This window comes from Adiantum capillus-veneris, chromosome 30, assembly GCF_014529385.1.
Source record: "Adiantum capillus-veneris isolate H3 chromosome 30, ASM1452938v2, whole genome shotgun sequence".
In the NCBI taxonomy this organism is placed as follows: domain Eukaryota; kingdom Viridiplantae; phylum Streptophyta; class Polypodiopsida; order Polypodiales; family Pteridaceae; genus Adiantum; species Adiantum capillus-veneris.
The window spans coordinates 29965255-29989746 of record NC_140960.1 but is presented as its reverse complement, the minus strand read 5'-3'; the positions used below and the strand labels follow the sequence as shown (position 1 = coordinate 29989746).

Below are 24492 nucleotides of genomic sequence, written 5' to 3'. Positions count from 1 at the left end.
AGACATTCACAAAGGGAGATCATTGACTTCTTTAGAGCAGGGACTCGGCAGTCAAATGAGCAAGCTTCACAACAAACTTTAGAGCCCGCCTATACCAGAGGTATATTAGTTGACAGAGCCATTGAGCTCGGGAGAGCTAGACGCCCACGTCTACGAGGGCGACCACGACATCGGCGGAGGCTCCATCAGAGGATCATGACTATTCTAGCAAGACATGGAAGACGTCCAATATGACTATTTATAGAGGCGGACATTGACGATGCTTTTTAGGGACCGATGCAATACTTTCTCGGACAACGCCTGATGCCAAGCATCCTCGGGCATTGATGATGATGGTGGTGATGATGATTTTAGTTTTTCACTTTACTTCATTTTTATTTTTGTACCCAGACATTGTATTAGATCTACCAAGATAGTATCAATTTGGTCTCAGGTCATTTTGGCCTTTTGAAGACGTTTAATATAACATTACATTTCATTTCATCTCTCTCTCTCTCTCTCAATGTTATAGGCTTGGAGACTCCAAGCGAGAAATCAATAGCAACACACGAATAGAAACTGCAAATAACCGAGCTTAACACACACACACACACACACACACACAGAGTCAACACGGAATAGCAGAGTTCCATTCCCAGATGCACTGACCCCAAAGATTGGCACCCCTTCCGGTATATCTTTATTGATTGCCGATCACAAAGGTACAACTCTCGAGGGTTCAACTCTACAAGACTCTGCATCCAGATGCTCTTAAACTGTACAAGGGATGCCTAAAAGCAAAGCCAAAAGCATCTCATCCAAAAGCATTATTCTGAGAAGCTACAGGATCCGAAAGCTAGTGCCCAAATTTCTGAAGTCTGTACGTTGCTGCCACGTCAGCATATATCTCACTTTTCTTGTCATTTTTTGGTAGTAGTCTTCTTCTTAGGGTTTTTACTCCCCTAGGCCAAGTTCTTCCAAGTTGGTAGAGGTTAGGTGTTTTAAAACCATAACCGCCTTTAGGCCCCTCATTTTATTGGGCATGCAGCGTCACAAACTTGTGACAATCTATATAGTGCCTCGCCATCAATTGCAGACAAAGACCTCATGAGTGCGTGTCTATGTTCATTCCTTTCAAAATCTCTCTTCAATGGCTTCCTTTTGTTTGAGTATTTTGATTTATGAGTTTTCTAAGGAACTCACATGATAAACTCTTGTTGTTTGAAACTTGCAGAAATGAAGAGGAGGCTTTGAACTTGTTATTTGTGGGGGACACAAATAGGATGATTAGCGCTACTCCGATGAACATGGCAAGTAGTAGATCTCATTGCATTTTTACAGCAACTATAGAAGCACGAAAATCTGGTGAGGACACTGTTCGCAAGTCAAAGCTACACCTTGTGGATCTTGCTGGATCTGAGCGTGTTAGCAAAACAGGTGTTGATGGTCAGGTAAACTTGTTCAGCTGTTGTGGTTCTTGAGGAATGGCAACCTTGTTCACAACATTTTTAAATGAAATTAACTTTTATGCTCCATGGTTTGAAGTGTGTAAATTGTCGATGTTAAGAAAGTATTATTTTTTAAAATGCAGATATTGAAGGAAGCCAAATACATCAATCTGTCCTTACATTTTCTAGAACAGGTTAGGATCGACAGGATACCTTTTGAATCGGTGGCTTGCCTTTTTGTGAGTGTGTGTGTGTTTTTTTGGGGGGGGATTAGGTTCTCTCTAAATGCTGATACTTTTGTTTTCATTACCATCCTTAATAAGTTTTTGAAGTAGTAACCTTATTTTTAAAATTACACTTTTCCTTGCCAATTTATTGCATGCCATAGCTATGTTTGCAAAGTACCCATTAGCAGCTACGTTTTTCTCCTCCAGTACCTTGGTGAAGGGGCGAAAGAAGCAAAGAAAGAAAGTGTCTTCTAGACGCCTAAGTCGGCCTATAAGATAGAACAATGTACATGTAATATCCCCTAGATATTGAAAAAAAAAGGGCAAAAGTGCTGAAAAAAACATGCGACAAAATGAAGTGGTATGAGGTGTAGTGTATGTGGGTGATGTGTACACTGTACTTGTGTATAGATGATGAGGGAAATATGGAAATGACTAGCTAGTTCCATCTAGTACCAAACTAGGAGTGTAGGATGTACTGCATAGGTGGGCACGAGTGAAGAGTACGTGCAGTATAGCAGCAGGTGCTGAGAAAGCCCATTGTATCTCCCTCTCCCTCTGTCTAGTCTACTCATGTCGTAAGTGGATCCCGTTGATCTCCCTCTGGTGTACTTTCTTTCTTGGCACGTTATCCTGGTACTGTAGGTCGTTTGCGGGCTCAAACAATATCTACCTGTTGTAGTGTGTCATCCCTCTTAGAGTGACGGTAGGGGTTACCAGAGCAGCTCTCTAAAAGAAGTTCATGATTGAGCTATGATTGTTCTCCTACAGTATGTGCAGGAAACTGGAGGAGAATCTCTCTTTGTCTCTGAATCTCTAGGAGGAAGCGATCAAGGTGTCTCTAGTATCTCCACTCCAGTAGTACTGTAATTGTGGGCTGTCTATGGGCAGAGTTGTGTATCAGCTTTGTAGGCTCTGTATGCTAGGCATCTACATACATAACGCTCCTTAATCTCCAGCCCCTGTCTACATACCTTGCAAATCCTGTGCTCCCTGTCAATGTGGGTTGCTTGCCCAACCTCAGTCTCTAATTTGTCAGATGCAACCTTGAATTGCGTGATCGACACTCTAGCATTGTGTGGCATGTTTGTGCCCGATAACATGGCCTCTAAATGAAGCCATCCTCTATTCTTACTTAATTGAACACTAGAGGTTGGAGTGCAGTGTAGACACAAACTTGATAAGTAGATCGATTCAAAGTGTGTACCAAAGAGGTTCATTATGTAGAGCTAGTGTAGGCATCTTATCTGACATCATAAGAAGCTTCAAATCAGCCCAAATCCACTTGTGAACTCGTGAGTGCTCATTAAGCCACTTTAGAGACCCTTTAACTAAGTCTAGGTGAGTCCACACCCTCTAGAAATGTGCCTCATGGGTACCTACGCCCTTTAGGTGTCTTTTCCACATCCTACAACATGATTCTATGTCACCTAGGCATCCTATAGACAAGAGGTTACACACAAGCATAGGATAAAGCCCATAAACCCAATACTTTGCTTTGGCTTGCCAAAACCAAGATGTTCCCAATAACAAGGGGTAAGCATCGATGATGTCTTCCATTCTTCAAACTACTGCACATGGCAGACAAGCTATCTTCACTTCGTGTCGCACGAGCCCAAGTGGCTGCACTCTTCTCTGATCAACCAACTTTACCGCAAAAGGTGCCGGTGTAAACTCTTTGATGCCAAACTATGCGCACAATGCTTCTGACATCACATTAACACCTCAACCTCCATCAAGCAGTATATTTGGCACAACTCCTCTGATGCCGATTGTAACTACCGGCATTTGCTCATCATAAACAATGGCTGGAACTAGTTCAGCATTGTTCACTTCCAACACTACTTCCTCCTTATCAGGTTTCTTTCAATTCTTCTTGGCATCCTAGTTTATCTCTTCAACTAATTGCTCTCTGAATGGTGGCTCCAATTCCAACAATTGTGCGATTATCATCGACAAGGGGTAAATTCTTTAATTGCTTCTGCAGAGCAGACTCCCCAATTTCTCTTTCCTTTTGGTTTTTCTTGGCCTGCTTAGTGTCTGCTACATGGGCCATCTCAGCTAACATCTCATCCTTGCACAAAGGGTACTGAAAATGAACTCTTCGCTTTGGGTTACTGGATTTGGCAGCCTGCTCCTGCATCTCCCATGCCTTGCTTTTTGACTAAGCCTCTTGCTATTCCTTGGACCAATGATCCATCTCAGTAGGTTTAACGCCACTTTTGTTTTTATCAAATAAAGCAGCATCAACAAGTACCTTATGAGTAGACTTGCTCGACTACTCCTCTGTCTTTTAGGCAAAGGTCTCCTCTTGCCGTGTGGGCACTACTGTTTCTCCTGCAGTTTGTGTTGCTTTAACCATCTTGGTGGCCTACTCCCTAACTATATGCTGCTCGGTCCACTTGATGTAACTGGCCTGTACACAGTAGACAGCGGTACTATTTCAATTACCTGTTAACTTTACACATAGCACTCAGAAGAAAGGAGAGCACACATGCATCTAGCGACTAGAATGTCACTGCGCACACAGAGACTGACACCCTAAAGGCCCCAAAGATTGGCACCCCTTTCGGTATTTCTTTATTCAATTAAGAACACGATCCGAACACAGATCAAAGTCATACAAAGCTGTCCAAACCTGGCAAGGGCTGAATTTGCAGGTTTTTGACCCAATTTCGGCAGCATAACGATGCCAAAACCCTTGTAGGTCAAGAGCACATGTCTCAGACAGATTCCCTCGCAATTTAGAAGCTTTTTGGTGGGCTGTAACAGAATTTCAGCGTGCTGTTATTCCCTGTTTTGTCACTGCCAGTGCCCGAAGCCCTGTCTAAGCATGCCAAGGCCTTCCCGATGCTTCCCTGTTGTTCTCTTGCAATTTAGATGCGAAACCCTATACCTGCAGAAAACCACAACAGGCTGTAATTCTCTGTTTTGAATCATTTTTAGCGGAGCGAACACGTCTATGCGTGTCCCAAGAGCTCCCATGGGCAATGGGACAGTCACCTCGTGATTTGGACGAGTTTTCAAGCAAGAAAACTCTCCGAATTCGCAATCTTTTGCGATGGAACTGTGCGTACCTGTGGGGATTAGCAATTAGCTAAGCCGGTTCCTGTTCAGAATGTTGGGGTATAAAGCCCAATGTGGTCGCCCAGGTAAGTGGGCGGGCCGCCAGGTATGTACACATATTCTTTTGTAAAAACCTAATAAGAACTCACTATGCTCTACACATTATAGTAGAGCGAGTTCACCATATCGTCGTGCTCTTCTTCTCGCACTCTCTCTCTCGCGTCGCACTTCCGCTCGTACTCCAACTGGTATCAGAGCTCAGATCGAGGCTCGGGGCAGCACTACAGGAGGCTAGAGTCACCAACTCAGATTGGAGTGAAATTCGACAGGCGAAGACACGGCCCCAAATCTCGTGGGAGAGCTCGAAGGGCATTGGTGTTGTCAGAATTTCATTCTGAGGTCATCTCGGCCACCGTTCGGCTTCGACAAAGGTCTGCGCAGGCCATTTTCGACTACGTGGTCTCGACGGGTGCAGATCCGACTCTGCAAATTTGGGGTTTTCGGCCTACGACTGCAGGTGTTGAGGATATCGACACTCCCAAAGTGTTGATTTGTGGCTGTCTACACATCGAAGGACGGCTCACAGTTCTTGGAGGCGTGTTACATACGACACGGGCGCATCTACACACAGACTGTAGGCGACATCCACTAGTTCATCAGGTAGCTTGTGTTCGCTGCTTGATATTCCAGATTTCATCCTGACATTGCAGGTACTTCCACATGGGATGTATTGTCAGAGATGATGTATGTCTGTTGAGGGTTTGCTGGCTGTGAGTCACGCAGCAAACAACCGCCGCAGCGGTTACAGCATACAGTGGGAAATTTGTGGATGTATGACTTTGTGGGAAGTCTATGTACTGTCAGATTTACTGCAGCCTTTGTTGAGAATCGAGTGAGGTTTTATTGAGTTGGGGGATTCTCGAATGTTGAGATCCTTTCGATGATACAGGTCTTGGAGCGATCCCTCGAGCACCCTTAGATAGGCAGCTAGGATGTATTGACTGTGAGTTAGACAGTTCGGATTGCATCTTTGCTTTACTGCCGTTGAGGCATTGTCGCAGTCTATGCTTACAGGACAGTGACAGGACAGTCAGAGACAGTACAGGTGCAGGACATGTTTACCCACAGCTTACAGTGTTAGAGAGACAGTGGTTTTTTGAGTTGTTTTTTGGTTTGTTTTTAGTACACCAGAGCCATTTTACAAAGGAGACTCTGCCAAAATTTCTGCAGAATCTGAAGCTTTCTTGGTTCATTTGACAGGTTGATATTGGTTCAGAGGTCAGTTTACAGGGGAAACTCTGCCGAATTTTTCCCAGGAAAGTAAACTACTGTGAAGCGTAGCTATGGCTGGATCACAGGACACTGCTCTTTACAATATCAAGAAGCTGGATGGAACCAATTTCCCATTGTGGAAGAAGCAGATTGGCACGTGTTGGCACAAAAGAAGCAGATAAAACCTATAAAGCTCAAGGGGATAAAACCAGAAGATATGGACGAAGATGAATGGAGCGAAATGGATGAATTGGCACTTTCTACCATTATGCTGACTTTGGCAGAAAGCGTTTACTTCAATGTAGCAGACGAGATGTCGGCTTATCAAGCATGGTTAAAGCTGAGTGATCTTTTTGAGAAGCAGAGTGCAGCTTCACAGGTATACTAGCTTAAGAAGTTTGTTGACTTGAAGATGAAAGAAGGGACGCCTATGTCCAATCATCTGAATGAATTCAACAAAATCTATAGTCAGTTGTCAGCTCAAGGTGTCAAGTTTGATGAACCTGTTAGAGCTATGTTCCTGTTGATCACATTGCCGGAAAGTTTGGACACTTTTCGCACAGCTTTGAGTAATTCTGCACCTCCAGATGGTTTGAACATAGCAGGTGTAGAAGGAAGTCTGCTTACTGAAGAAACCAATAGAAAGACAATGGACAAAGGCAAAGGAACAGCCTTAGTTGTCATGGGAAGGACCAAAGAAAAGTACAAAGGTGGAAAGAGGAATCAGTCTCGTAGCAAGTCCCGCAGTGCTAAAGGCAAGAGTGACATAGAATGCTACCATTGTGGCAAGAAGGGTCACATGAAAAGAGACTGCAGAGAATGGAAAGCAGAAAAAGGCAAAGAGAAAGCTGAAGACCATGGTAAGAAGAACAAGTCCTCAGTGAAGATTCAAGAAATAAATGTGACAAACACTGTTGCAGAGGATGACAATCTAGTGTCAGGAGACATCTACTTCTTGAAGAATACAATGGACTCAGCTCTTCTTACAGCATCTGATGGAAATGCATTGAGTGACTGGATTATAGACTCAGGGGCATCACTTCATGTGTCTCCAAACAAGGAGTGGTTTACTTCTTATGTGACCACTAAAGATCATGTTCGGCTAGGCAATGGGCAGACATGTGAGATCTTAGGTGTTGGAGATGTTCAATTGAAGTTTTAGAATGGCTCTTCTTTCACGTTGAAGAATGTGAGACATGTTCCCGCAATTACAAAGAGCTTGATCAGCACAGGTTTACTTGATGATACTGGCTACGTCACCACTTTTGGACAAAACATGTGGAAGATATCCAAGGGTTCTATGACAGTAGCACATGGAGTAAATTTTGGAGGACTTTACATGATTTATGTATCAAATGTCTCTAAAAATGTAATCAATGTAACCGAGCAGCCGAGCGTTTCTTTGTGGCATAGCCGGTTAGGACATATGTCCAAGAAGGGAATGGAAATCTTGTCTCGTTCTGGTTATTTGCCTGGCTTTTCATTTAATGATTTTGAATTCTGTGAACATTGTCTGTATGGTAAGCAAACACAGCAGCCACATAAGCATAGAAGCAATAGAAGAGATACACAATTGGCACTTGTTCATAGTAATTTGTGTGGACCTATGCCTAACCTATCTTTAGGGGGAGCTTCTTACTTTATGACATTTATAGATGATTACTCGAGGAAAGTATGGGTTTACTTTCTCAAGCACAAGGATGAAGCGTTTAGTGTTTTCAAAACGTTTGTGACACTTGTGGAGAATCAGAGTGGCAAGAAGCTTAAATGCTTACGCATTGACAATGGTGGAGAGTATGTTTCAAAGGCCTTTCAGGACTTTTGTGAGTCAAAAGGTATAAAACGTGAACTTACTGCTCCTTACAATCCTCCTCAAAATGGTGTTGCTGAGAGGATGAATAGGACCATACAAGAGAAGTTCAGAAGTATGTTGTTTAATGCACAGCTGCCAAATGGGTTTTGGACTGAAGCTGTATCAACAGCTGTTCATCTTGTAAATAGATCTCCTAGCAAGGTTTTGCAGAAGGATTCAGTGCCAGAGATGGTATGGTCAGGCAAAATGCCCTTATACAAGCATCTCAGAGTCTTTGGCTGTGAGGCATATACTCACGTTCCAAAGGAATTTAGGAACAAACTTGAGCCAAAGAGTAGAAAGTGCATCTTTCTAGGCTATGGTAATTCTGGTGAGATGGGGTACAGACTTTGGGATCCTGAATCCAGAAAGGTTGTCCGCAGCAATGATGTTCACTTTAATGAATCCAAATATCATTCTAAACCAGAGAGGGTTGAGGAGATTAGAAGAGTTGTCTTCCAAGAAGATGGACCTGCACATGCAAGACAAAATGTCAGGGCTCAAGAGGAGCAAGGACAGGATAGAGTGGAACCACAGGTTGTGGCTGAGCCTGAGCCACCTATTGTGCGTAGATCTGGACGTATCACGCGACCTCCTGATAGGTTTGTTCCATCTATGAACTATGTCATGTTGACTAATTGCAATGAGCCTTCATGTTACAAGGAAGCAGTGCAAATGAAGGACTCCGGGAATTGGCAATTGGCCATGCAGTCAAAGATGACAGCTCTGCATAAAAACAAGACATGGAAGCTAGTTAAATTACCACAGGGCAAAAAGGCTCTACCTTGTAAATGGGTTTACAGGTATAAGATCACCGCTCATGATAGTCAGCCAAAGTACAAAGCAAGGCTTGTTGCCAAGGGCTTTAAGCAAGAACAAGGCATTAACATTGATGAAGTCTTCTCTCCGGTGGTCAAGATGACTACATTGAGATGCTTTCTTGCATTGGTTGCCATATTAGATTTGGTGTTGCACCAAATGGATGTCAAGACAACGTTCTTGCATAGTGATTTAGATGTGGAAATTTACATGCAGCAGCCAGAAGGGTTTGTTGAGAAAGGCAAGGAAGATTGGGTATGCCAGTTGTTAAAGAGTCTTTATGGCTTAAAACAATCACCGAGGGCATGGTACCATAAATTCCACAAGTTTATGCTTTCTCAAGGCTACAAACGTAGTGAGTTCGATCACTGTCTATATACAAAGAAGGCTAAGGATGGTAGTTGGCTGATCCTTATTTTGTATGTGGATGACATGTTGATTGCTCGCAAGCACTTGGAAGAAATTTCAGCTTTGAAGTCAAAGATGGAAAAATCGTTTGACATGAAAGACATGGGTGAGGCAAGTCATATACTTGGTATGTGCATTGAGAGAGACAGATCAAAGAAGTTGATTTGATTATCTCAAACAGAGTATATTGACAAGGTTTTGCAACGTTTCAATATGGAGAAGGGAAAGGCACTGAGTGTTCCATTGCCACCATATGTGAAACTTAGCAAACAAGATTGTCCTGTGTCTGAGGAAGAACAGGCTGAAATGGATAAGATTCCATATACATCTGCAGTGGGTAGTTTGATGTATGCAATGATTGCTACTCGCCCAGACATTGCATTTGCAGTGGGAGTAGTAAGTCGATACATGTCAAACCCAGGCAAGAAACATTGGGAGGCAGTGAAAGGAATATTGAGATACCTGAAAGCTACAAAGAGTATGCGTATATGCTATGGGAGTCAGGAGCTAAGTGTAAAGGGTTTTACAGACTCAGATTATGCAGGTGACTTAGACAACCGAAGGTCTACGTCAGGGTATGTCTTTACATTGGCTGGTGGAGCAGTATCATGGCGTTCTAGATTACAAGATTGTGTTACTCAGTCTACTACAGAGGCTGAATATGTTGCAGCATCAGAGGCATGCAAAGAATCAATTTGGCTTAATCGACTAGTAACAGATTTGGGAATCAAAGAAGAGATGCCTGTGTTATATTGTGATAGTCAAAGTGCTATACAATTGGCTCGCAATCTAGTTTATCACTCAAAGACAAAGCATGTGGATGTGAAGTATCATTTCATCAGGGAAATGCTCGAGGATAAGCAACTTCAGCTTGTCAAAGTTCACACCACAGAAAATCCTGCTGATCTACTTACAAAAGGACTTCCCTCAGAGAGCTTTGCGCATTTTCGCAAGCAGATAGGTGTAGGGTAGTACATCACTTCTCTACATCTCTTGTATATTAGCTTGTATAGTAGCTTCTCTCACACTTAAAGTACCACATTGGACTTTAAGTGGGAGGTTGTTGGGGTATAAAGCCCAATGTGGTCACCCAAGGAAGTGGGCGGGCCGCCAGGTATGTACACATATTCTTTTGTAAAAACCTAATAAGAACTCACTATGCTCTACACATTACAGTAGAGCGAGTTCACCATATCGTCGTGCTCTTCTTCTCGCACTCTCTCTCTCGCGTCGCACTTCCTCTCGTACTCCTTCACAGAAGGCTCTTGCCAAACGCGCATAAAACCCCTAGAACTGTACATAGTCAAATGAGAAGCCCAACTAGTGGGGTATTACAATATGTGCAAAGGGGAGAGAGAGATGCGCAAGAGAAAATCATCGCGCTACATGAGACAAAGGAGAAGGCAAGCTTTTCATTAAAGCTGTGAATCTGCACCCACTACTCACACACACTCTGTAAATGCACTTACGAGAAAATCAGCCTTCTCTCTTGGTTTAGCGCCCCTCTTGGGATGAGAGTCTTGGGAGTGTGTGTTGACGTGCAGGTTGCTCTCCTACTGCTATGTGTCCAGTTTGCCTCTTTTGAGTTCATTCCCTAGTTCCCACCAACTTATATGGTTATAAGTGACTTGTCGAGTGGCCCAAATTCCATTTGGCGCACACAAGCTTCCATACTCATCAGAATTGAGTGCTAACTAGCCCGACGAGTCCCAAAGTGACTGACCTAGATTCTCGATGTGAGAAACCCATTCGGCTGCGGCCGTTTCACAGTCACCATGCAATGTCCTCTTGCACCTTTTCAAGGGTTTTGGAAAAAACAAGTAAAAATAAAATAAATAAAAATATGTTGTACATATTTAAAGAAGGCAACAAGAGAAATACACCTTTGGGACACACCCCACCCTTGAAATACTGCAAGCGACCTCGCTTGCATGCCAATAATACATGCTGATATCTACTGATATCACATATATTCTATGATGGGAATCAAGGATATACATGCTTTCGAAAATGTAATGTTGGATGATAAGACAATCCCACCAACCTGCATATATCAAGCATATGTAGCGAGGCTACAGTGTCACTTCACAGGACAGTTGGACAGTTGGTTACAGTTGGTTACAGTTGGTCTGGTTCACACTGGATGGACCCTCTGGGCTGGGGAGTGACACGTGGCAAGGTACCGACGGTGGTCTAGTGGACATCGTGGCCAGGTCACCACCACCACTCAGTTTGGAGATAGCCTTAGCTGATTGGACATTTATGAGCCGTTGGTGGCTCTTTATGGTTGTACATATGAGTAGTCGTTTTGGGCCATTAGTATGAGCTTCACGTAGTCGTTTAGAGTGAGTCTATACACAGAGCACTGATTCACCATCCCTGCACATCTGAGCCTCGACACCCCATTGTACCTGAGAGTCCTGGGTTGGAGCAGAGTGTGCTGCCACGCTAGAGTCTGTATGAGTTCTTTGAGATAGTCGAGTCATTTGTTGTGGTCTATTGTTGCTGTTGTGTCTCTGTGAGCTGAGTTGTTGTCTATTGTTTCCCTTCTTTTCAGTGTGTTTGAGTGAGATTGTCACGCACATTGTACTGAGGACCACCCACTGTAGAGAGAACGACACATTGTCCGCGCTACAGGTGCTCTCATTTTTGGCGATCACGGTGGGACCTCAACTGAAATCTCACTCTGTGAAGTACAAATCTTGAAGCTAGTTGGGTCTATCTAGCTTCACCTACCTTGCCTTGGACTGTTCTCCTCTCGCCTGGTCCAACTGGTCCTCCTTCGCCCTAGTCATCTCTCGCCATGGTCCAACCAGCCCTAGTCATCTCTCGCCCTAGTCCAACCATCCCTCGTCCTAGTCTAGTCCTCCTCGACCCTGGTCTAGTCCTCCTCGTCCCTGGTCCACCCTGGTCTAGTCACTAGCCTGGTCTAGTAGAGTCTAGACCAGTCTTCAGCTAGTTCAAGGTTTTCTTGCCCAAAGGTTGGTTGGATTGGTGGTCACTGTGTGACACATCCAAGGCGGTCAGTCGAGTGTCAAAGCGTACTATTGAGCCCTCTGAAGTACTATAACACAAGACGAACTTTGGTACCTAGTAGAAGTCCATCAACCTCATCACCTATACCTCCACATACATCACCCATTCCTTCATCTGGTTCCACATCTTCCAGATCACCTTGTCCAGTAAAGCTCTCTCCTATTTTGCTATAGCAGGCTACTGAGCAACAGGCTCAGCAAGGGGCCATGGAGCCGTTGCCTAGCGTTTTGGCTAAGGTAAACATCAAGTTCCCTTCATTCAAAGGACTCTCTTCAGAAGATGTTGACGACCATGCAAGGAGGTTTGTATCTCTCTGTAGGGGTCGTGGTCTTAACAAGGAAGATGCTTATTTGGTACTCTTTCCATCCACCTTGGATGGCTTAGCTGACAAATGGTACAGCTGTTCAACAACTCCCCTCACATAGAGACCCCCTCTGTGTTTTCGGAAAGTCGTGCTGATCCATTGACTTCTTTACGTAGAGAACTTGAAGCCCTAAAACTACAACGCGCTCTTCAAGAGGAGAAAAATAGCTCTTTTCGTCAAGAGAAACCCCCACATCTTGAGGCTTTGGATCAAATCAAGAGAGAGCTAGAAGAGCTTCGGTCTCAACAGGAGACTAAGGGTATAGTATGGTGCAGCTCGTGTCGCTCTCCAGGACATCCTCCACAAGAATGTCCCCTTCGAGCTTATTGCCACTTCTGCGAGAAATCTGGGCATGAAGACAAGGATTGCTACTATATCAAGGGATTACGACAGATACAGCAAAGTCTAGGTCCTTCTCTCCCACAAGGGCTAGCACCTGCATCAAACATGGTGTGACCATATAGCCATCAGAACCCGATGCCACCTCTGTTGACAACACCTCCTATGCAACGTATGCACAACAACTTTACATCCCCCAACTTTTATCATGCTAGTACTCCTTTAGTTCCCCAAAGCTTCTACACGTCAGCATCCGGTTCAATGCAGCAAGGGCCGAGACCACCTCGCCTCCCAAATAGGCCAATTTTGTGCTACAAGTGCGGGGAGTATGGACACTATCAGAGCAGCTTTCCCTTACCAGAAGGGTCCCCTCCTTGCCGACATTGCCCTGAAGCTAAGGATCACTATAGTAAGGATTGCCCAAAACAACGAGCGTCCACATCTGCAAGGACAAGCCAGTACCAGCAGGAGTTTACATTCCCAAAGCTTAACCTCATCACAATAAACTCCATTCCACATGCCCCGCCTTCCACTCTTGTAGTTGCCTCTCGAGATGGGTTGTAAGTAAGTGGAAGAGCCGGCTGGTGTTCTCACACAGGCACAGAGAGCTGCTCTTGGCCTCAGCCTCCTTGGCGGTCCAATCTTTCCATTTCCTGTCACACAAATGAGTCAAACTCCAGTAGTAGCTAACAAACCAGCAGGTAGTGTCAAGAGCCAACCTACCTCGCTTCTGTCAAATATTAATGGTGCTTTCATGGAAGCAATAGAGGACTTGCAGAAGCTTAAGATACCAGACCAAGATCTAATCAAACCATCGCTACCCTCTCCCCCCCCCCCCCCCCCCCCCCCCCCCACACGCTGCCCCTGCGCGCTAACCTCTCCCCCCCCCCCCCCCCCCCCAACCCGCTGCCGCTCGCCCGCTGCCCCCCCTGCTTTCGCGCTGCCCCAAAGGCTGCCCGCTGCCCTCCTCTCGCGTTCCCATCCCCACCCCATCCCCCCGCTCGCTGCCGCTTGTGCACCCGCACATTACCCGGCTGCCCTCTCCGTCCTCGCCGTCCCCCCATCCCCCCCCCCGGTCCTCTTTGCTCCCGAAGGTCTTCTGCACCTGGCTCGGCAACGCTTTCTCTTCGGACAAGTGCTTGGCGTACTCGTTCGTAGATTTTCTTCACCGCCCGCTTCTTCGACTCAGCAGTAGACACAGATGGAGGCTCCAGCTCCACCTCAGAGGGACTCGCCTGAAGCCACCTCGCCCGACCCCACTGAGCCCACCATTCGACTTGCTCTTACGCCGGTAGAGCAAGCAAGCCTTGCCACAGAGGTAGAACGCTTGCAGGCGACTTCTGTCATTTGCAAGGTTCTCGGCACTCGTCCCAGCAGAGGAGAGCTGCGAGACCTTCTCCAGGCCCGCCTCCTCGCAGAGGTGGGCAAGATCTTGGATGTCCAGATTCTCGGACGGGGGTACTGCCAGATTGAGTTCGAGACTTCCGAGATGGCCTCCAAGGTCATAGCTATGAGTCCATTGGCCATCCGAGCAGCACGCGCCCACTTTCGACAGTGGCGACATGGTTTTGACCCGTCTTCGGATGTGCTAGTAGAGGAGGCGGACATCCCCATCTCAGTCTGCTTTCCGGGTTTACGGAGGGAGTACCTTCCACTTCTCTCCAGGATTGGCTCCGCCATCGGAACTGTCTTGGAGACACCTCGTACGGCAACATCAGTAGCTGCCAAGGCGGCTGGCATCCCTTCAGTTCGAGTTTTGGTCAGAGATACCCACACGCTCCCGAAGGTCATCCTTCTGCCTCGGGTGAGTGGGGGTTGGTTTAGACAGAGTGTGGAGTACTCGGGTCTCCCGAACCAGTGTTTCATTTGCAGACAGATGGGCCACCTAGCGAAGGCCTGTCCACGGAGGAGACCACGACCCGCACCCCAGCCTCAGCCCCAGCCTGCCAAGGCTGGGCTGTAGCCACAGCCAGCGACACAGAGCACAGATTCAGCGCCACCCTCCGAGCCTGGGGCTCCAGCAGAGGAGGGGTGGCAGCAGGCCCGTGGCCGTCGACGCCAAGGGCCACAGCGACAGCCTGGCACTCAGAGTGGCCCCCAGGTGCCTACTCAGCAGCAGTGGGTTCCCACGGGGAACCGCTTTGGTCCTCTTGAGCAGGAGGAGCCCCCTACGCCAGCCTCCACCTCCGCTTCACCCTCGCCAGCCGCTCCGCCTTCCGATCTCCCCTCCTCCTCCTCATGCCCTTCCCCGCCCTCTGCTACCGCTCACTCCCCACCTTGCCCCCCCCATGTCTCTGCCGCCCCACCCCGCTTCTCCTCTCCCCCGCCCCCCCCAGCCCCTTCTCCCCCTCCTCCTGCTTCAGTACCACAGTCGGCTCAGGAGACTGGACCCTTGCCGGCGGTCAGGAGATCTCTTGGCAGCGCCTTCGCCACGAGTCGCCTAGCGAGAGAGGGTCAGCCCTTCATGCGGCCCCCACTGCAGATTCAGACATCTCCTCTTGCAGCTATCCCTCGTGGTTTGACGAGCTTTGACCTCCGACGCCGCTGGGATTTCTTCGATTACGGGTTTACTCGTTTTCTTGGCGATTCCACAGCAGACCACGAGGCAGCTTGCTTCAGAGTCCACGCTTTGTTCCTCGCCGCTAGGGGGACAGAGGCCTTGGACTCAGCAGTTGGTTTCTCCTTCCCCCTATGTGGCAGGACTGAGACAGAGTGGTCCCTCGACTCAGTGGTGGGATGGTTGCATACACAGGTTCTCGAGTTCTCTCACCACATGGGAGAACTTGGCGTTACAGATTTGCTGCAGACTTTGTGGCCACTGGCCAAGTTTGCGGTGACACCCCCAGATTCAGCAGGATGTAGACACATTGTGGTGTACTTTTTTGCTGATACGCAGTGTTTGCCTTGCTATGTATTCATTCATGAGGACTCCTGGACAGAGGAGGTTGCTTTACGCACGGCTCGCTCTACTTGGGCTTGGACCAGGCACTCACTGCAGTCTCACCTATCTAGAGGACGCTCGGATGCGGATTACTCCCCATCCAAGCCTGCTTCGAAGATAGCTCGTCTTGCTGCTGCGGCAGCATCTGTTCTCTATCGCTCCCCATGAGGATCGTCTCGTGGAACGTGCAGGGACTCGGTGGGCCCCAGTTTCAGCGCTAGCGGGGCCGATTGCGGCAGGAGCTTCAGCATCGCCTTGTGGGAGGAGAGATTGATCTCCTTATGCTTCAGGAGCACCATCTATCTGAGAGCCGCATTCGGTGAGGTGGTCATATTTGCGTGGACGATATGATACCTTTTCGTCAGCTGCTTTTGGACCTGGAGGCATCCAGGGTGGGGTATGTATGACTATTGCGGACTCATGGCAGCAGGCCATTGTGGGCAGAGGGATTATTGTGCTAGGCAAGGCTCAGTGGATTACTATGCAGGTTCAGGGTGGCCTTGTGGGCTTCCTGAACATCTATGCGCCCAATGTGGCGAGTGCTTGTGCAGCGTTTTGGTCACAGATTGTTGAGTCTTTGCCACAGGCTGACCATTGGTGTGTAGGAGGGGACTTCAACATGCTGGAGGACCCTTCTGACAGGATTGGAGGCAGCCATGCTACTGTACATGGACTCGAGTTAGCAGCTTGGGAGAGGTTGTGTATGACTTTGAGGGTCTCGGATGCTTGGCAGCACTCTGGATTCGTGAGGCCTCCAGATAGTCTTGCCTTCTCTAGATCGGAACGCAGGATGGGAGGAGTGAATCTATCGAGGATAGATCGCTTCTACACTAGTGACCACTTCAGTGACTTGGGGGGATCAGTGGGCATCCTGGCAGGGACATCCTTCTCGGACCATGCACCAGTGATCCTCACAGTGGCAGACAGACAGAGGAGTGGGAGCACGATGCTTCGCATCCCAGAGCGGGTCTTGCTGGACTCAGCACTCAGAGAGAGGGTCGAGGCTCTATGAACAGAGGGCATGGACAGCCAGGCTCCACCTGCAGACAGAGTGGCCTCAGGCCTAGCTCAGCTCAGCCACTTCTTTCTCCAGGAGTCTTTGGCTCGACAGGCTGCAGCGAGAGAGGAAGAGCAGCGTCTCAGACGAGGCATTGCTTCACTACAGAGGATGCAGGAGCAGCATCCAGACAGTCCATGGTTGGAGGAGCAGCTACAGCAGGCTCGACAGGAGCTTGCTTGCACAGAGGAGAGGCGCCATCAGTTTGCCTTCCACCGACAGGCATCTCAGTGGACTCAGGTGGGTGACAGAGTGACAGGTGCTTTTTTTGAGACAGTGGGACCTCGGCACTCGCATGCCAAGGTCAATCAGTTGAGGAGACCCGATGGGTCAGTTGTTTGCGAGCCAGAGGATATGTGTGCAGTTGCTACTGACTTTTACCGTGAGCTACTGTCGGCTGAGCCCGAGTCAGAGAGACAGGATGCATGCAGGGAGCAGGTTTGGGCACAGATGCCTTGTCTTGTGACTGAGGAGATGCGGCAGAGGCTTGAGTTACCTCTTCAGCTTGAGGAGCTGCACACGGCTCTTAGGGCCCTCCCTCGTGGTAGCTGTCCAGGTGAGGATGGACTGACTTTCAGCTTCTTCTTGGAGTACTGGGACCTGCTTGGCCCAGATCTTTGTAGTGCCTTTCAGTACATTCTGCTCACAGGAGTGATGCCGGATAGCATGAGTGAGGGCCTGATTTACCTCATTCCAAAGGAGGGTGGCTCCTTGGATGAGATTCGACAGTGGTGTCCCATCACCATTCTCAACTCAGCCTACAAAATTCTTGCCAAGGCTCTGAGTTTGAGGATTCAGCCACTTTTGGAGAGCCTTATACATGGGACTCAGACAGGTTTTGTCAAGGAACGCAGTATCCTTGACAACATCTTCACTTTTTGGGAGGCTTCCGCCCTTGCACGGCTCCGTGGGGAGGACCTTGTGATTCTTCTTCTCGATTTTGAGAAGGCATACGACAGAGTTGACTGGGACTTTCTAGAGGGCACGCTACGCAGGATGGGCTTCTCAGAGGCTTGGATCAGAGGGGTGTCAGCTTTGTACAGGCAGGCCCACAGTCAGGTGCTTTTGGCAGGAGGTAGAGGTTAGCGCTTCATGCTCACACGATCGGTCAGACAGGGTTGTCCTCTTGCCCCCTTTCTCTTTCTGTTCTATGCGGAGGCGATGAGCAGATTTTTGGTGTCACAGAAGGTTGGTTTGAGGGGCTTAGCACTCCCTATACGGGGAGATGAGCTTCTGGACGCTGAGTTTGCCGACGACTCAGCCTTGTACTTAGAGGGCCAGGAGGCCAATTTACACAAATGTGGGCAGGCTTTGGAGACCTTCTGCTGTGCATCGGGCGCACTGATCAACTGGAGAAAGACAGTGGCTTTCTCAGTTGGTAGTGCTTGGTAGTGCTCCTGTGCCAGATTGGATGCCAGGAGAGGGTTTCAGGTGGATTCCTCCAGGGACTGCAGTTCGGTACTTGGGTTGTCAGGTTGGTTTGGATTTGTCCCCCGAGCAGCAGATTGCTCCTCTTCTCCTGTCCATCAGGAGAAAGCTGTTACATTGGAGCTCAGCACGACTTTCGTTGGCTGGTAGAGTAGTAGTTGCCAACTAGGTGTTGTTGGCGACTATGTGGTACATCACTTCTTGCTGGATCTTCTCGAGTTCTTGCATCAGCCAGGTAGAGAGGCTGATCAGGAACTTCCTTTGGTCTGGTCGCGACACTCAGATTGCCCGAGCCAAGGTGGCTTGGTCGGTCATCACACTTCCTTGTTCTCAGGGAGGGCTTGGGATCATTGATCCAGCACAGCAGAGCAGAGCCCTTCTTGGGAAGTTCGTCGTCAGAGGACTTCTTCCAGGCGAGGAGCCCTGGAAGGAGTTCTTGTTGCAAAGGCTTCGTGCCAGGGTGCCTCAGGCAGGAGGCCCTTGGCAACCTTCGACCAGATGGATCTTTACAGAGTTGCGCCGAGTTGGTTTGAGCAGGAGACTGGAGGACCGATTCGCTGTGAGTTTGCTTCGGTCTTGGGAGCTATTGCGGCGTGGCCTAGAGCAGCGGCAGCCGACGTGCACGGAGGAGCGCCTACGGCAGCCCCTCGTCTGGAACCCCATAGTTAGCACTCAGAGAGGCCACTTGGTTGGGAGTAGGCCTCATGTGTCTTGGGGTCCCATGGCAGCAGGTCCAGCGCGCTCTCTAGGTGACTGGCTAGAGTTCACAGGTTTGTCAGAGGAGGTGCAGGTTGTCCAGCTACAGGGCATGAGAGGGGTTCACAGCATGTGTCAGGACATCTCAGAGTCAGTTCCAGCTGATTGGCTCACGCCTCTCGAGCCAGTAGCACCCTGGTGGATGGGAGCCTTCACACGACTGGAGGTTCTCATTTCAGTCAGGGCTTCACACGACTGGAGGTTCTCATTTCAGTCAGGGCTTCACACGACTGGAGGTTCTCATTTTAGTCAGGGCTTGCTCAGAGACTGTCCCAGCCCTGTTGTTCGAGCTTCAGGGTGGGGGACGATTACAGAGAGTTGCAGTAGAGGCCCCGCAGGTAGCAGAGTGTTGTTTCCAGAGGATCCGAGTTGTGGGCATCTGTGGGAGGACTTGCGTCATAGACCCTGACCCAGCAGCTCTTGAGACAGGACACTGCAGGCTATGGGCTTGGGAGTGCTGTCCACTGGCACGAGTACAGTGGGATCCTGGTGAGTGGCTATGGAGGGACCCATTCTCTTCTGCAGACCGCCCAGGAGTCCCTTTCTTTCAGTACACTGTTCGGCTTGGACGTCATATACTTGCAGCACAGAGAGAGGCCCGCCCCGCTGCAGCACGTCATTGGCAGGAAGAGGGTCTCATAGTTGAGTTCTTGGCAGCTTTTTGGCAGAGGCTGTGGGACTCCAGACAGCCGAGGCGCGTCACCTTGTTCCAGTGGTTGGTTGCACACAGAGCCACAGCAGTAGGGAGCTGGCTTGTACATTGTGGTCTCTCGGCCGCATGCACAGCCTGTGACCAGTTGGTGGAGAGTCAGCGACACTGTCTTTGGGATTGTCCCTCGGCCCAGCAGGTGTGGCTACGAGTTCTTCGGCTGATGCCTGCCCTCTCCACGGCTCGACAGTACACTTGGGGGGCGGCGGCTTGGTCCACCCTCACGGGCCCGGCACTTCAGTTTGAGCTATCTTCCACCAGCAGGATGATAGTGATACAGGGGGGTCGACCTACACTCCAGCCTGCTGCAGACCTTACTCCACAGGAGTGGAGCAGTGAGAGAGCGGAGTGTTGGGAGCTCATCAGCGGCCTAGCTCTCTGGTTCATCTGGCGGGCCCGTTTTTTCCGCATCTTTGAGGCTCGCCTTGTACCACCAGCAGAGACTGTTCGTGACTTTTGGCTAGAGCTGATCCATACTCTCAGAGGACAGCTTGAGGGACTACAGGGCAGCTCCGACCGCATGCGAGAGCGCCGCGAGGCTTTCCTTCGTCTCTGGCGCCCTGGGCCGTTTTACTCCATGGTCCCGGGGGTGCTCAGATGGCACTACTGTCCACCTGTGTGGCTTTTCCCTCCTCCCATCTCTTGATTTAGCCCCATTGTATATATGCTGTTTTTTCATTGGGAGAGTCTCCCCATCATGTTTGTTGTAGCCCTCTCTTGCAGAGGTGGATGTAGCCCTATGGGCAGCTTTCATTAACTAATAGAAGGATCTTTTTCTCGGAAAAAAAAAAGATCTAATCAAACGAAACAAGCCCACAATAGAGTCTATCTTGAAAAACACTTTTCAGCAAGTGTCACTATACGACATGCTTTGACTTGATGCAAATTTAAGAAGTGACACCCTTTCCATCATCCAGTCTCTGTACTCGGGTGCAGGGCCTAGTGGCGGGTACCTACCTGTGCAGCGCTTGGAGTCCTACATGATTTCATATCCAGCTGCTCCCCTCACCGACTACAAAAGTCTTCGTCTCACTGTGTCTATTCTTGGACATCAATTCTCAGGCGTCATAGTGGATGGTGGATCTGGGATCAATCTGATGCCATAATTTACTATGTTGGCCTTAGGTCTCGAGCCGACCCGCCCTGCTCCATTCACTGTTACATTGGCAGACCAGAGGACGGTCTACCCTGTGGGCATAGTAGAGAAGGTGCCTCTAATGGTACAAGACTTCACATTTAGCTTAGATTTTGTGGTGGTCAGTCTTCCTCAGGTGGAGGGAGGATTTCCTTTGCTGATTGGTAGACCATGGTTACGGCATACTAAGGCACTTTATGATTGGGGAAACGATGTAATGTGGATACATACTCTTGGCTCCCCCATTCAACCAATTCGGCTCGAAGGAGGTATGGATCTAGTGGTTCATCACAGCTCATTGTCAGTGTAGTCCAACCCCGACCTTGAGCAGCCCATCCCACCTGATGGGTCTGACGAAGACCTGCTGCAGTGGTTGGAAGCTACCGCCTCGATGCCATGCTATGTGGTCTCTATTCGAAACTCACCTGTGCCGGTAACACTCTCTCTCCCAACTCCTCAGGCAAACATAAATGTCCCAAGTCCTACAGCAGACAGTGGACCAGTCAAAGAAGTAAGTGTCTCAGCCCCAACCTGGCTACCACACATATATCAAGCATATGTAGCAGGGCTACAGTGTCACTTCACAGGACAGGCAGACAATTGGACAGTTGGTTACAGTTGGTCTGGTTCACACTGGACGGACCCTCTGGGCGAGGGAGTGACACATGGCAGGGTATCGACGGTGGTCTAGTGGACATCGTGGCCAGGTCACCACCACCACTCAGTTTGGAGATAGACTTAGCTGACTGGACATTTATGAGCCGTTGGTGGCTCTTTATGGTTGTACATATGAGTAGTCGTTTTGGGCCATTAGCATTATCTTCACGTAGTCGTTTAGAGTGAGTCTATACACAGAGCATGGATTCACGATCCCTGCACATCTGAGCCTCGACATCCCATTGTACCTGAGAGTCTACTGGGCTGGAGCAGAGTGTGCTGCCTCGCCAGAGTCTGTATCAGTTCTTTGAGATAGTCGAGTCATTTGTTGTGGTCTATTGTTGCTGTTGTGTCTTTGTGAGCTCAATTGTTGTCTGTTGTTTCCCTTCTTTTCAGTCTGTTTTGAGTGAGATTGTCACGCACATTGCACTGAGGACCACCCACTGTAGAGAGCACGACACATTGTCCGCGCTACAGGTGCTCTCATTTTGGCGACCACGATGGGATCTCAACTGAAATCTCACTCTGTGAAGTACGAATCTTGAAGCTAGTTGGGTCTATCTAGCTTCGCCTACCTTACCTAGCTTCGCCTCCCTTGCCTTGCACCGTTCTCCTCTCGCCTGGTCCAACTGGTCTAGTCCTCCTTTGCTCTAGTCATATCTCGCCCTGGTCCAACGAGCCCTAGTCATCTCTCGCCCTGGTCCAACCAGCCCTCGTCCTGGTCCAGTCCTCGTCGTCCCTGGTCCACCCTGGTCTAGTCACTAGCCTGGTCTAGTAGAGTCTAGACCAGTCTTCAGCCAGTTCAAAGTTTTCTTGCCCAAAGGTTGGTTGGATTGGTGGTCACTGCATGACACATACAAGGCGGTCAGTCGAGCGTCAAAGCGCACTACTGAGCCCTCTGAAGTACTATAACAGAAGACGACCTTTGGTACCTAGTAGAAGTCCATCAACCTCATCACCTATACCTCCACATACTATAACAGAAGACGACCTTTGATACCTAGTAGAAGTCCATCAACCTCATCACCTATACCTCCACATACATCACCCATTCCTTCATCTGGTTCCACATCTTCCAGATCACCTTCTCCAGTAAAGCTCTCTCCTATTCTGCTACAGCAGGCTACTAAGCAACAGGGTCAGCAAGGGGCCATGGAGCCGTTGGCTAGCGTTTTGTCTAAGGTAAACATCCAGTTCCCTACATTCAAAGGACTCTCTTCAGAAGATGCTGATGACCATGCAAGGAGGTTTGTATCTCTCTGTAGGGGTCGTGGTCTTAACAGGGAAGATGCTTATTTGGTACTCTTTCCATCCACCTAGGATGGCTTAGCAGACAAATGGTACAGCCAGTTTGCAGAGAACCATTTTGCAACCCGGGCAGCCTTAAGGCAACAGTTCTGTGCAGCTTTCAGGCTCAGTGACTACCAGGAGAAGGTGTTAAATGAGTTAGCCAACATGGTGCTCCAGCCAAAGGAGACTTTTGCAGAGCTTATCACAGCTGCTACTAGGATAGAGGGGACTAGGAAGCTGTTCAACAACTCCCCTCACATAGAGACCCCCTCTGTGTTTTCGGAAAGTCATGCTGATCCATTGACTTCTTTACGTACAGAACTTGAAGCCCTAAAACTACAACGCACTCTTGAAGAGAAAAAAATATCTCTCTTCGCCAGGAGAAACCCCCACATCTTGAGGCTTTGGATCAAATCAAGAGAGAGCTAGAAGAGCTTCGGTCTCAACAGGAGACTAAGGCTATGGTATGGTGCAGCTCGTGTCGCTCTCCAGGACATCCTCCACAGGACTGCCCCCTTTGGGCTTATTGCTCTGCGAGAAGTCTGGGCATGAAGACAAGGGTTGCTACTATATCAAGGGATTACGGCAGATACAGCAAAGTCTAGGTCCTTCTCTCCAACAAGGGCTAGCACCTGCATCAAACATGGTGTCACCATATAGCCATCAGAACCCGATGCCACCTCTGTTGACAACACCTCCTATGCAAGGTATGCACAACAACTTTACATCCCCCAGCTTTTATCATGCTAGTACTCCTTCAGTTCCCCAAAGCTTCTACACGTCAGCATCCGGTCCAATGCAGCAAGGGCCGAGACCACCTCGCCCCTCAAATAGGCTAATTTTGTGCTACAGGTGCGGGGAGTATGGACACTATCAGTGCAAATGTCCCTTACCAGAAGGATCCCCTCCTTGCCGACATTGGCCTGAAGCTAAGGATCACTATAGTAAGGATTGCCCAAAACAACGAGCGTCCACATCTTCAAGCACAAGCCAGAACGAGCAGGAGTTTACATTCCCAAACCTTAACCTCATCACAGTAAAGGCCCCGCCTTCCGCTCTTGTAGTTGCCTCTCGAGATGGGTTGAAGCAAGTGGAAGAGCCGGCTGGTGTGCTCACACGGGCACAGAGAGCTGCTCTTGGCCTCAGCCTCCTTGGCGGTCTAATCTTTCCATCTCCTGTCACACAAATGAGTCAAACTCCAGTAGTAGGTGATAAACCAGTAGGTAGTGTCAGTAGCCAACCTACGTCGCTTCTATCAGATATTGATGGTGCTTTCATGGAAGCAGTAGAGAACTTGCAGAAGCTTAAGATACCGGAGGAAGATCTAATCAAAGGAAACAAGCCCACAACAGAGTCTATCTTGAAAAACACTTTTCAGCAAGTGTCACTATACGACATGCTTCGACTTGATGCAAATTTAAGAAGTGACACCCTTTCCATCATCCAGTCTGTGTACCCGGGTGCAGGGCGTCCGGGTGCAGGGCGTAGTGGCGGGCACCTACCTGTGCAGCCCATGGAGTCCTACATGATTTCATATCCAGCTGCTCCCCTCACCGACTACAAAAGTCCTCATCTCACTGTGTCTATTCTTGGGCATCAATTCTCAGGCGTCATAGTGGATGGTGGATCTGGGATCAATCTGATGCCAGAATTTACTATGTTTGCCTTATGTCTGGAGTCTACCCGCCCTACTCCATTCGCTGTTACAT

At 48.7% G+C, this 24492-nt stretch overlaps 1 protein-coding gene across 6 annotated transcripts in view; it reads left to right on the top strand.

Moving 5' to 3' along the window:
* Positions 1-24492, top strand: part of LOC147417734 (uncharacterized) — a 239607-nt gene that overhangs the window by 57318 nt on the left and 157797 nt on the right. For 4 of the 6 annotated variants that reach the window (XM_086506704.1, XM_086506707.1, XM_086506702.1 and 1 more), the window contains exons 4-5: positions 1214-1430; positions 1571-1621. In XM_086506704.1, coding sequence (XP_086362830.1) covers positions 1214-1430; positions 1571-1621 — 268 coding nt within the window. The remainder of the gene's footprint in view (positions 1-1213; positions 1431-1570; positions 1622-24492) is intronic. The other 2 variants (XM_086506703.1, XM_086506705.1) reach the window with 1 other exon arrangement.